Below are 12,090 nucleotides of genomic sequence, written 5' to 3'. Positions count from 1 at the left end.
CTAGCATCAGCACATAGTAGGTTCTCAAAGTGGTTGCTGAATGAAGGCAGCCTGCCCCACTGAGCAAAGCCAGGAGGTCATCACTAGCTATTAAGGCAGGCAAGCAGGAAAGAGATGATTCCAAGATGGACTTCTTGGACACCTAAAGCAAATTGATGGGCTGCAAGGTATGACCTTGTTTCTGGTGCCAGATAGTTCATCTTTTTTCAGGATGCATTTGAGAATGGAATGACACGCAAAAAATGACTAGAAAGAAACTATATTTTTCTCTTCAGAAGGAGCCTTTACTTGTGGAAAATCTCTCTAGCAGTTTCTGTTTGAGTCTTTTACTATCTATTATTAAAAATAGCCACCATTTCCTGCCAAGAATGGCAAAGAAATCAATAAAAGACCATGATTATCTTGGAGTGTGGTTTATTAGATTGATACAGTTACTTTTTTTCTTTGAAGAGCTCAAATTTTGAATTTGTGATTGGTATGTCTTTGGTCTTATGAGATGGATGATGATAATAAAATGTGTGAAAAATTAAACTTCTCTAGTGGCAAGTATAAATGATTCAAGAGTTAAGCTGGAGACTGGCTCATTGATTCATTTCTGCAGTTTAACCATTTGTAAAACAGACATGTGATGGTTATTGCAGTATTGTATGGCTGTCGGGTTTCAAAAGCTGGAGATCCCTGCAGTAAAGGCCATTAGAAAACGTGAAGTTATTATTACAGGCAGATTGTGGACCATCCGCCAATAGCAGACACTGATTTTTTTTTTTTTTAATATTAGTACTAAGTCAAATGGGGAAAGACTTGGGAAGCCTCAGGCAGAATTGTATAAAATCCTTTCCACCCTCTGCTTGCTCATCAATAATTAACCTAGCCAATCTAGAACTTCGTTGGAAATAAATTCTCCAAATGGCTCCTGAAATGGTGAACAAAAAAATTCATACCCTGTGATTTGTGGCAAGACATCTAGCGTTAAATGCAAATAAAACATGATAAATTGATAATGATGAAGACAACTTTTTAAATTAAATTAGCCTAGAAAATCATGAGAAAGTTTTATTACTTATTGTTTTTTAATTTATTTTATTCATTTATTTTTGGCTGCGTTGGGTCTTTGTTGCTGTGCATGGCTTTCTCTAGTTGTGGCAAGTGGGAGCTACTCTTCGTTGCGGTGTGCGGGCTTCTCATTGCGGTGGCTTCTCGTTGCGGAGCACAGGCTCTAGGTGCGCAGGCTTCAGTAGTTGTGGCATGCGGGCTCAGTAGTTGTGGCGCATGGGCTTAGTTGCTCCACGGCATGTGGGATCTTCCCAGACCAGGGCTCGAACTCGTGTCCCCTGCATTGGCAAGCAGATTCTTAAACACTGCGCCACCAGGGAAGCCCTATTGCTTCTTTCTGAAATATTTTTTCCCCTCTCTCTGTCTACATGGGATATTTCTTAAACAATTAAAGTATTATATGCCATTTTTCAATTATTATTATAATTTTTGATTAGCATGTTAAAATACATGTACCTCTAATATACTTAATGTATTAGCCAAGTTCTGAAAGTGGCCACAAGACGTACCACCTCATATAGACTCTTTAGCAGTGACTGTCTTTTCCAGTTAGACATGGAAGGTATTTTAATACAAGTGAAGAAAGCAGTAGTTATAAGATTCAGGTTGAGTTAGGTTTGAATCCTCTCTTGTTATTTATTGGTTAAGTGACCTTAAGAAATTTAAATAACTTTCTTGAATCTCTGTTTTCTCATTTATAAAATGGACAAAACAGTAGTTAAATGACAAGACTGTCAGAAGGATTAACCGAGGCAAAAATAGATAAAATACTGAAGAGACTACCTTAGTAATATACTAAATATATTATTTATGGGTTAAAAATTGTACCTTTACAGAAGAGGATTCTTTTATCTCAATGAAAGCATTTCCTTACTCCCCCCTTGTAGATGTCCTCTGCAAAATAACCTAATGTGTTTTTTGCATTATTTCTGTTTTTAACCTGAAGACCCCTCGCTAAGTAATGCATTTAATGTCTGTTGGTTTGAGTACTGTGTGCACTTGATACTGATAGGACTGCAAGAGAAACAAAAACACTTTTGATTCATTCTAAGAACTCAGTTCTGAAACAGTTAATCAATAAAGCAAGAACATATGTAAATGTCAAATGGATAATAAGATTTTCAAATAACAATGGAGAACAATAGCAGCTTCAGAATAGGAAAAGGTCTTATTATGGTAAATGGGCCTTGAGCTTGGCCCGGAGAAATGCATAGATGGATAGAGGTGAGGGGACAATTTTGCCAGATTAAGAAAGAACAAAAGCTGGAGAAGAGGTGAGCATGGCATTTTCAGGGGTCAGTGAGGCACCCAGGTTTACCCATCCTGCTATTTCAAAAGAAAAATGGAACCAGGATCACTGATGTGGAATGGGTAAGGAGGGGATGTATTTTATTAATGTTAGTTTCTCCTGTATAGAATTACCTCTTGCTATCTTGGATTAGTTAAGATAATGCTGACTACTTTAACCAAAACACCAAAAAAACAAAAATATACTGTGGTTCAAATATAATACATATATTGTCCCCCTCATTTACAAAACTGTCCAAGGAAAGTGGTGTTAGTAGGGGAATGCAGAATTCCACACATGGTCATCCAGGGAACCCTCCTGATGGAACCTACCCAATGACTCTGTCATCTTCAATCCATGGACCCACTCGAGTGGACATGTTGTCTTCATCCCCACCAACCACAGGAGGGTGAACACCAGAATTCCTTTGGGCTAGGCCTGGAAGGAGCACATTTTCATTAGGTGCAGCTGGGTCACAAGGCCACATAAAACTGCGAGAGAAATTGGCAACTGTGGCTTAGCTACTTGCCCAAAAGGGGAGAAAACCGATGTTGGTGAAGAGTTTGCATCCTTCATCCTAATTTGAGATGTAAAAAAATCCATAAATGTACTGTACCCTATTATTATTATTTTTCTTAAGCATGTCTTTTCCATGTATCTAAAAAGCCCCTTAGTTTTAGTTTACCAGATTTAGGTGAATATTTCAAATTCATATTCTTCAGTAAGAGGCTCCAATCTTTCTAGATTCCCCCTTCAAACGTCTAGATTGAAGTGATTGAGATTGCTTTTTCTTTAATTTGCTGTACCTTTCTTAACTCTATTACACATTTTGCAAAATGCAGGGGCCAGAATTGTACACCATATTCCAAATGCATACACCACCATTTTGAACAGAGTAAATCTGTGTCTTTTTAACCTTTTCCTTCCAAATTCATTTCTGATGATGGCAACTATGTTGCAGATGCCTTTGGCTGCAGCTTCAAAGAAAAGTCTACACTGATTCCCAAGTGCCTCTTTCTTGTTTTCAGTCTTGTAATTCTGACATTAAAATCCACCATCCTTTCAAAGCAGTAGTTCTCAACTCAAGCTGTATATTACAATCATCTGGGGAGCTTTCAAAAATAAGAATGCCACCCCCTTCCTCAAGATTCTGATTTAATTTGCCTGAGATGAGGCCTAGCTATTGATCTTTCTCAAAATGTCTATGTAAGATCCTCTCAGGGTTGTGAACCATTGTTGTATGAATAATTTGTAATTTTTTCCAATTACTCTTTACATATCCCTATTGAAATTTATCTCTTCTTTTTCTGCTTGCATACAGACAAGAGCAAAACTTTCCAAAGTTTTCTCCCATTAGTTTGGAATGAGCACATGGGAAAATTATGGGGCTCTCTGCAAACCATAATAAACCTTGCACTTTAGCATACGTGATAATAATGACTGAAACACAGAGGTCAGATGTCCTTTGTCCTTCAGCTCCTTCACGTGTGTATGCATGTGATATCTTACTGCATACATATGTGTGTATATATATATATTTTTAGAGATAGTAGTGTTCTATTCAGAAGTTTTAGACAGTTTAGCAATATGCAGAGGTCATGTTTCACAAGGTTTCACCAGAGGTATATCACTCAAGTTTTACAAATGTACCCAAATCAATAATGACAAATTCCCTTAATTTAATCATGTAATAAAAAATAATCAACTTCCTTATTTTTTGTTATACTTAATCTAGAAGTTATAACTGGAAAAATAATGAACCTTAGCATGTTTACTAAACAGATTCACCTATTTATGTATCATATTCCACTAATTGCAAGGTATTTCTATATACAAATACAAAGGAAATTATGAAATTCTTTACCACTACACATGGATTTGGAAAAAAATTATACAATAACATAATAGTATTTTATTATATTATACAGTATAAATTATTGTATAATAATATAATAAAATTATACAATAATTTTATACAGTAATTATACAATAGCTATTGTATAGTGCCTATATTTTTAATGTTTATCAGCTTGGATATAAAGCTTTGCATCTCTTTCTGTGCCACCCCTCACCTCTCAAAGAATCCATGTACAAATGCCTTAGTAATGTGGACTTTCCTGTAATTTGCATGTGATAGACAAAGCTAGTACAGTGAGAACATTTCCATTTCCCCTTTCCACAAAATAAGTGGCATCGGGTCCCCTCCTTCCTTTGCACGTTTCTCTACTTTTGTCTTCCGGTGGATGCTCCTCAACCAACTCAAATTGCTCTCTCTTTATTCTGCAGAGCAATTCACATAAGCCCTATCTTCTCTTCCAAAATGTCTGAACTCCAGTCTATCATCCAGCTAGGTAAAACTAAGTATCCTCTAGTTGATGTGATCCTGAATCCTTTAAAAGTTAATGTGAATATTAATAGGTCTTCCTGGATATATATTAAAGGCATGGTTATAAAATGCATAGTTTATGTATCATATTAACTTCATAAAATCCTAAAAATATTTTTGAACCTCTCACCCCAAGTGTTTCATCTAGGAGTCTGCACATCTGTCATCTAGCCACTGTCTTGAGTGGGACCTTGAGGGTCCTCCTCTCCCACCAGTTTCTCAAATTGGTCTCTCTCAGAAAAATTCTCATGAATAAGTTTTCCACTTTTTTCATATTACTTTATATTTGGACAGCATTACGTAGTTCAAAAATCTTCCCATATATTTTATTGTTTTAGCCTTTCACAACACAAGCATGTAAGTATTTGGTATAGTTGGGCTCTTTCCCATTGATAGTTTAGAAGGGTGGTATTTGAAAATTTTGAACAAATAGCTCAAGTCCAACTGGACAGTAAATGGGAAAAAAGTCACTAGAATTCAAAGAGTGAAAAGGGAACTTTGAGAGATTATACATAATGTATAAAAACTGGATGATCAGTTAAGTACTTTAAATAAAATCCCCAAAACGTAGTGACTTAAGATAATAATTATTATAATAACTGTTATCATTTTGTCTTATGATGCTTGGGTTGATTGGGCAGTTTTGCTGGTTTCAGCTGGTTCACTGAGGTGACTGTAGCTGGCAGGGTGATCCAGGGGACTCGTAAGACCTCAGATGAGATCGCTGGAGGCTGCGGCAGCTGGGCTCCTCTCTTCATGGAGTCTGGGCTATTCTGAGCACAGAGGTCTCCTGGTATGAAGAGGGCCAGATTGGAAGGCTAACCTGGAAAGTTACATGCCACTCCCACCACATTCTTTTGGTAAAAATAAGGCAGGGGTTCATTTCCAGTCACAGGGTGAGGAAACAGACCCTATCTCTGATGGGAAGTGTAGCAGTCCCACTGTAAAGGGCTGTGAATACATGGACGTGTGATTCATTGAAGACCAGTATGGCAACAATCTATCACAGCTGTCCTACTATGCATCCCAGTTTACAAGCGCATTCACATCTTTTTCTCATATTTCATTATCACAAGAACCCTGAGAGGTAATATACAATCTTCTCTATTTTCACAATACAGAAAGGAACCTCAAGTTCTGGAAAAGTCAATGACTTACTAACCCCAAAGTAGGTGTAAGATGGCAGAGCAAGGATTTAAAGTAACACATTGCCATTCCAAAAATCATGAAGTAAAGACATGCACACTCATCCAGGTTTTCCAAAGAGTAGGCTCTGAATTCTAAAAGCCTATTTATAAAATGGATGAATAAATAATGCTGAATAATCTGTTATAACCTCATGACTTATTAATAATTTTCAGTTTACAAAGTAATACTGTAAAGTGACATAGAAACTAATTTTATTCTTAATATTTTACACATTTTATGTCTATAGGAACATATTTTTTTCAGTAACATTTATTTTTATTTTTTAAATTTTTATTGGAGTATAGTTGATTTACAATGTTGTGTTAGTTTCTGCTGTACAGCAAAGTGAATCAGTTATACATACACACATATCCACTCTTTTTTAGATTTTTTTCCCATGTAGGTCATCACAGAATGTTGAGTAGAGTTCCCTGTGCTATACAGTAAGTCCTTATTAGTTATCTATTTTATATATAGTAGTGTATATATGTCAATCCCAATCTCCCAATTTATCCCCCCCCCCACTTTTCCCCCTGGTAACCATAAGTTTGTTTCCTACATCTGTGACTCTATTTCTGTTTTGTAAATAAGTTCATTTGTACCTTTTTTTTAGATTCCACATAGAAACGATATCATATGATATTTGTCTGACTTACTTCACTTAGTATGATCATCTCTGGGTCCATCCATGTTGCTGCAAATGGCATTATTTCATTCTTTTTTATGGCTGAGTAATATTCCATTGTGTATATGTACCACATTTTCTTTCTCCATTCCTCTGTCGATGGACATTTAGGTTGCTTCCATATCTTGGCTATTGTAAATAGTGCTGCTGTGAATATTGGGGTGCACATATTCTTTTGGATTATGGTTTTATCCAGATATATGCCCAGGAGTGGGATTGTTGGATCATATGGTAGTTCTATTGTAGTTTTTTAAGGAACCTCCATACTGTTCTCCATGGTGGTTGTACTAATTTACATTCCCATGAACAGTGTAGGAGGGTTCCCTTTTCTCCACACCTATATGAACATATTTTAATACAAGCAACTTTCTCTTTTATTTTAAATTACAGATTTAATTTGGGAAAAAGTATAAAGGGAAGGAAACTGCCTGATATTCCAGATGTCAGAATTCAAAAATCAAACTTTTCTCTAAAAGACTTTTCATGTTCTTTTTCTCTCAAAATTGAGCAGCCAGTTCATAATCAACTGTACTCTCACTTGAATTTTCTTCACTCTAGCTGCAAATCTCATTTTAAAGCAGAGCTCACAAAAATGACTGAGAGGAGCAATTGCGAAACAGCTGAACCACAGCAAAAATGAGGTTGGACCTTAAGCCACTGCAGGTGCCTCCTCCACTAAATTAACAATCCTCTCTTGCCTTCTGTTAGAGAGGGAACATTAAAAAAAGATATGTGTCTATATAAAAATATTGTCATGTTCACTATACTTATACAAACATGAATATATACATCCACACATACACTAGTAATGCATGGACTTTTAAATACAGAAAGTATAAGAATTGTTTGAGTTTTAGCACTCATCACGTCATATGAATTCACTGTTAGGATATATACTGAATCATTTTCTTCAGCTTCTTCAGAGGCATTTGTTACAAAAAGATGTTCACATTTTGATTCCCTAGCTGAACGGGTTGTGTTATTTTTGCTGTTAAAAAAAATGATTAGTAATAATTACTAGTGCTGTTTCACCATTACAAAAAACCTACAAATTCATTTTGGAAAATTTGGAAAATATAGAAAATTCTAAAGAAAAAGGAAGATTACCTATGGTCTTGCCATTAAATATATATGGATTTTGTTCATTGTCTTGTTTCCTCTTTTAGTTTTTCTATGCATTTTAGTGGTTTCATTTTTTGGCACATTTGAGTATATAACTTTATGAAAATTCACCGCATGTATACTTTGAGAAATTTCCCCCATGTTATAATGAACTCTTTAAAAGCATTATTTTAAATAAATATCTTCATAAAATACTATCATCTAGTTGTACCAGATTTTACTTCTCTGTTTGAGGAGTAATGACTGTTTTACATTATTGCTGTTGTAAATAATAGTGCAGTGAACTTTTTTTCACAAAATCATTTTTGTAACTCAAATGATCTCTTCAGGACTGGTTTCCAAAAGGGTATCACAGGTTATGAATCTTTTTAAGGCTCTTGATAAGTACTGTGAAATTATTTTCCAGAAAGGTTGAATCTGTTTTTACTCTTGAATTTAGCTTACAAAACACTCACTAGCATTATTATAAAGGTCTTAATAGGGACATAATAGGCATTAAATAAATAATTGAGTATTCACATTATGCCTGCTGGAGTTTAATAAACATATGCTATTATTTTAATTAAATAGGCTACATTAAATTATATGAAGTTTATTTAATTGTAGGTTTTTAAAAACTAGTGAGACTACACATTTTTCTATATTTGATGAGGACTATTCTAACTTCAATTCTTGCAGTCCTTAATTTATTCAAGTATTGCACATATGACCACATATGAGGTGGTCTGTTTGATTTTATCCCCGTTGAATGGTATCTGTAAGGACTTGGGTAGACTGGGCCACCCCATTCCAAGGAATCATGACCTAGTTATGTTTAGTTGTTAACTAACACATTTAGATTGGTTCTAATCTACCGAAATAGAAACTACCTGGGAAAGTGAGACAAGAATTAAAAGAAAAAAGATCTGGTTTTCTGGAGTTGAGAAATCATGTTAGAAAGACATAACAGTATATGAGTGGAGGTTTTCAGAAATTGGTTCATTTCATGACCTACCTATCAAGCTGAGTGAATGGGAGCTGAACTATCAGCTTGTTAAGTTAAATTGAAATTCAAATAAATGATCATTAACTATATAATGAATCATTAACTATATAATGAAATCTAAAGCAATAAAGATTTTGAATCTAGTACCATTAGTTAATTTGCAGAATGAAGGTAATTATGATAGTTTTCTGAGTAAACAAAGAGAAACTCCATAAAGTTATCCTAGCCTTTAACTTCTCATCCTCATCCCCTTAGAATTCTGAGAATTCACACAAAAGGAATGCACCTGGACTCTGCTCTAGCATTTCTCTTTAAGTCAGAAACACCTCCCCAGTACAAGCAACTAAGCCCAAATAAAGGATCAAAAAAAGAAATGTTACTTCAAACTCAATAGTTATAAAGGTCCCAAAGGCAAAATCCTTTAAAAACAAGAGTCAACAAGTGATAAGTTTCCCAGTGTCGCCATCACATCTCTTGTTTTCACAGTTCATTTACTCTTCCCACCACACGTTCCATTTTCGTCTTTTCTGATGATGTTTGCTCCTGGGAGACAGGAGGGAAGGAGAAAGTAAATGCACATATTTGCACAATGGGTTATAACATTCCGAGTTTACGAATTACTGCTTTTTGTTAAGCCTATCAACATTACTTTGCATATTGACTATCACTTTTTATTTCTTACTACTTGACAAGCTCCATTCCATGTACAATGGCAGAGAATATAGAGTTAACAATGTATTTTCTCAGTTTTGATATTATTCTGAGGCTAGAGTTTGAAAGGGTATTTATCTTACCAGTTTTTTAAGCTTGTGGTTTGTGAATCTGAGTACATCAATATATTTTATTCTCACAAAACTTGAGCATATTATTAGAAAATAGCCAGCATGTGAATCATCTCCTTCCTCACCTTCATCTAGAGTGTTACTTATTCCGAGGGTAGCCTGAGCCATGAAGCAGTTACTCATTTTGTCAGAGAAGGCATTATGATTCAGAATTGTGTACCTAATTATCTACTTTTTTGAAGCAAACTCCGTTCCGGGAGGTATGACAGCAGAGTATTTGCCCCCATATGTGGTCACTGGACTGTCAGGTTGCCCCAGCTTGATTTGTTTGTATGAAGTGTGAGCATTCTCTTCTTTATTTAAATGAATAACTCTTCGCAGTTTTGACTTTAGAAGTCACATCTCAGCATCTTACAAGAGAAAGTTTTTCTAGGAACTCAGCCAGTAATAATAGTTCATCTACCGACTAGCCATCTTTCAAAATAGTAAATTTAGTACAAACTGTTACAACTGTGCCATTATTTAGTTTTGATACAAGTGTAATGCACAATAACAAACTATTATAATGATTATTACAAAACCTTGGAAACTTTCTGAGCAACTCATTCATTTCTGTTTGATTTACTTTTTCGTTCCCAGTTGTTAGCTTTTTGATTTTCTTTAATTTCAACAATTGGGACATTAAGTCCACCTTGTTAGGAAGGGTGGGTAGCAAAATTGGGGCTGCAGATCCAGGGCTGAACTAAAACACTCCCTTCTAAAGAATGCAGTAGCAAGAAAAGAGTATATGTTGGTGGGTGGATCTGAAAGAGTGGGTATTAGTTATACCTCTGCTGCTAGCCAGCTATGTGACTACACAAATTAATTTTTCTTACTGGGCCCACAGTTGTACAAAAAAGGGTTGAACACACGTCTTAAAAGTTCACACTATTGTAACATTTTAATATTCGACAATCTGGATCTTACTACAGTATCCTATCCGCAATTTCTCCAAATCTTTACTTTTGCGTAGTCCCTTTAGGGAACAACACAGCGGTAAGCATTCAAAAACCTTACCTTCTTACTTATACTGTATCTAAGATTCTAAAATAACTGTTCTGGCAAAAATCTAAATGAAAACGGCCAGTTTTATCTCCTTTGGGGAAATTTGTCCCAAAGGTATCAGGCTTCTCTATTAATCTCCAGTTACCTGAAAACATTCCTAGAATCTTTAAAAATTCTCCCTTAAAAAAAAAAAGGAAAAGAAAAAAACTACAAATCCCATGAGTCAAAGATGGAATGGAAACAGACACCGCCCCTCAAACCCCCTTCCGGTCCCCTTGAATGTAGTCCGCTAAAACTCGGGTTGAGGCACCCTGAAATATGCCTGAAAGAAACGTCGGCTGTTTCGTTCTGCTTTTTAGCTCTGCGCTCGCTGGGCTCCTTTAAGTCGGTGCTGAGAGTGAGGAAGGATACAGAGCGACGCCGAGCGGGATGGGTGCGGACGCAGGCATCACCTGTTCCAAGAGGGGCATGCGCACTGCGAGGGCGCCGGCGAGGAGGCGGGGCACGGTGGGATGGGCAGACGGCGCCCGGCTGGCACCGCTCAGATCTGCTTTTCCCCGGCTTGGGGCGCTGAGGCGGCGTCGGGAGTTGTCTTCTGCAAAGGTTGCCTGGCGTTGTCCAACATGGAGGAGGCGCTGGCCTCGGTCATCACCTGCAAGAGGGACTAATCTCCGCCTGGTGTTCAGGGACTTCGCCGCCTGCACGCCCTGCGGCGGACCCCGTCTCCGGTTGCTCCTCCGGCCACGGGCTTCCCGGCGGGGAGGCAGCACAAGGAGGGAGCGCGGTGGCCCTGAGTTTCCCTAAGCCATGGGCAACGAGGCGAGCTTGGAAGGGGAAGGGCTCCCCGAAGGGCTGGCGGCGGCAGCAGCGGCGGCCGGAGGAGGGGCTGGCGGGGCGGGGAGCCCCTTGCACACCGTGACTCCGGCCGGCATGGAGGCGGATCTGAGCCAGCTGAGCGAAGAGGAGAGGAGACAGATCGCTGCTGTCATGTCAAGGGCGCAGGGGCTGCCCAAGGGAAGCATTCCTCCGGCCTCTGCGGAGCCTCCTTCTATGCACAGGCACGCACAGCATGATGTATATGTCCGGGCATATATGTACAACTTCCTGTGCACATATGTGCCAGCACGGCAGTACATATATGTCGCCTCCGTTCATTTTATTCTCCCTAATGGGGTGGTGGTAAAGAGAACATAAGCTTTCTGTTGGGCAGGATAAAAATGATGCATTATAGAGTTTCTGCTGGGATAGTCAAGGGTTGCATTCTTGGAACTGTGATTTTAGGTTGTGATTTCTGGCCTTTTGGAACCTTTTCTGTCTAGGGTGGCGTGGAGAGACGCCCTCCAGTGTTTTACTAATCTGGAAGTCTTCCATTAATACAAAACGGACGTGTCAGGAAATGGAGAGAGCTGGGTGTTTACCTGTTTCTGTTTAAACCTCCTCAGTCATTTCGGGGTCTTTTTCTCTGTGAATGATGTATAAATATTTCTGTAACAATACCTTTAATTCCCCTGGAGGTGATTTGTCTTTTCTTCCCACCCTACCCCCCAGAGGAGAACA

At 37.7% G+C, this 12,090-nt stretch overlaps 1 protein-coding gene across 1 annotated transcript in view; it reads left to right on the top strand.

Annotated features, from left to right (window-relative positions):
* The first annotated feature begins 11,340 nt into the window (after positions 1–11,340).
* The window catches only part of LOC133096174 (protein piccolo), a 370,525-nt gene continuing 369,775 nt past the window's right edge, over positions 11,341–12,090 (top strand). The window contains exon 1 of the mRNA XM_061197659.1: positions 11,341–11,591. Within this exon, the coding sequence (XP_061053642.1) occupies positions 11,341–11,591 (251 nt within the window). The remainder of the gene's footprint in view (positions 11,592–12,090) is intronic.

The sequence above is a fragment of the Eubalaena glacialis genome, chromosome 8 (genome assembly GCF_028564815.1).
Source record: "Eubalaena glacialis isolate mEubGla1 chromosome 8, mEubGla1.1.hap2.+ XY, whole genome shotgun sequence".
In the NCBI taxonomy this organism is placed as follows: domain Eukaryota; kingdom Metazoa; phylum Chordata; class Mammalia; order Artiodactyla; family Balaenidae; genus Eubalaena; species Eubalaena glacialis.
The sequence above is the reverse complement of the archived record's forward strand: the minus strand, read 5'-3'. Positions and strand labels throughout refer to the sequence as shown.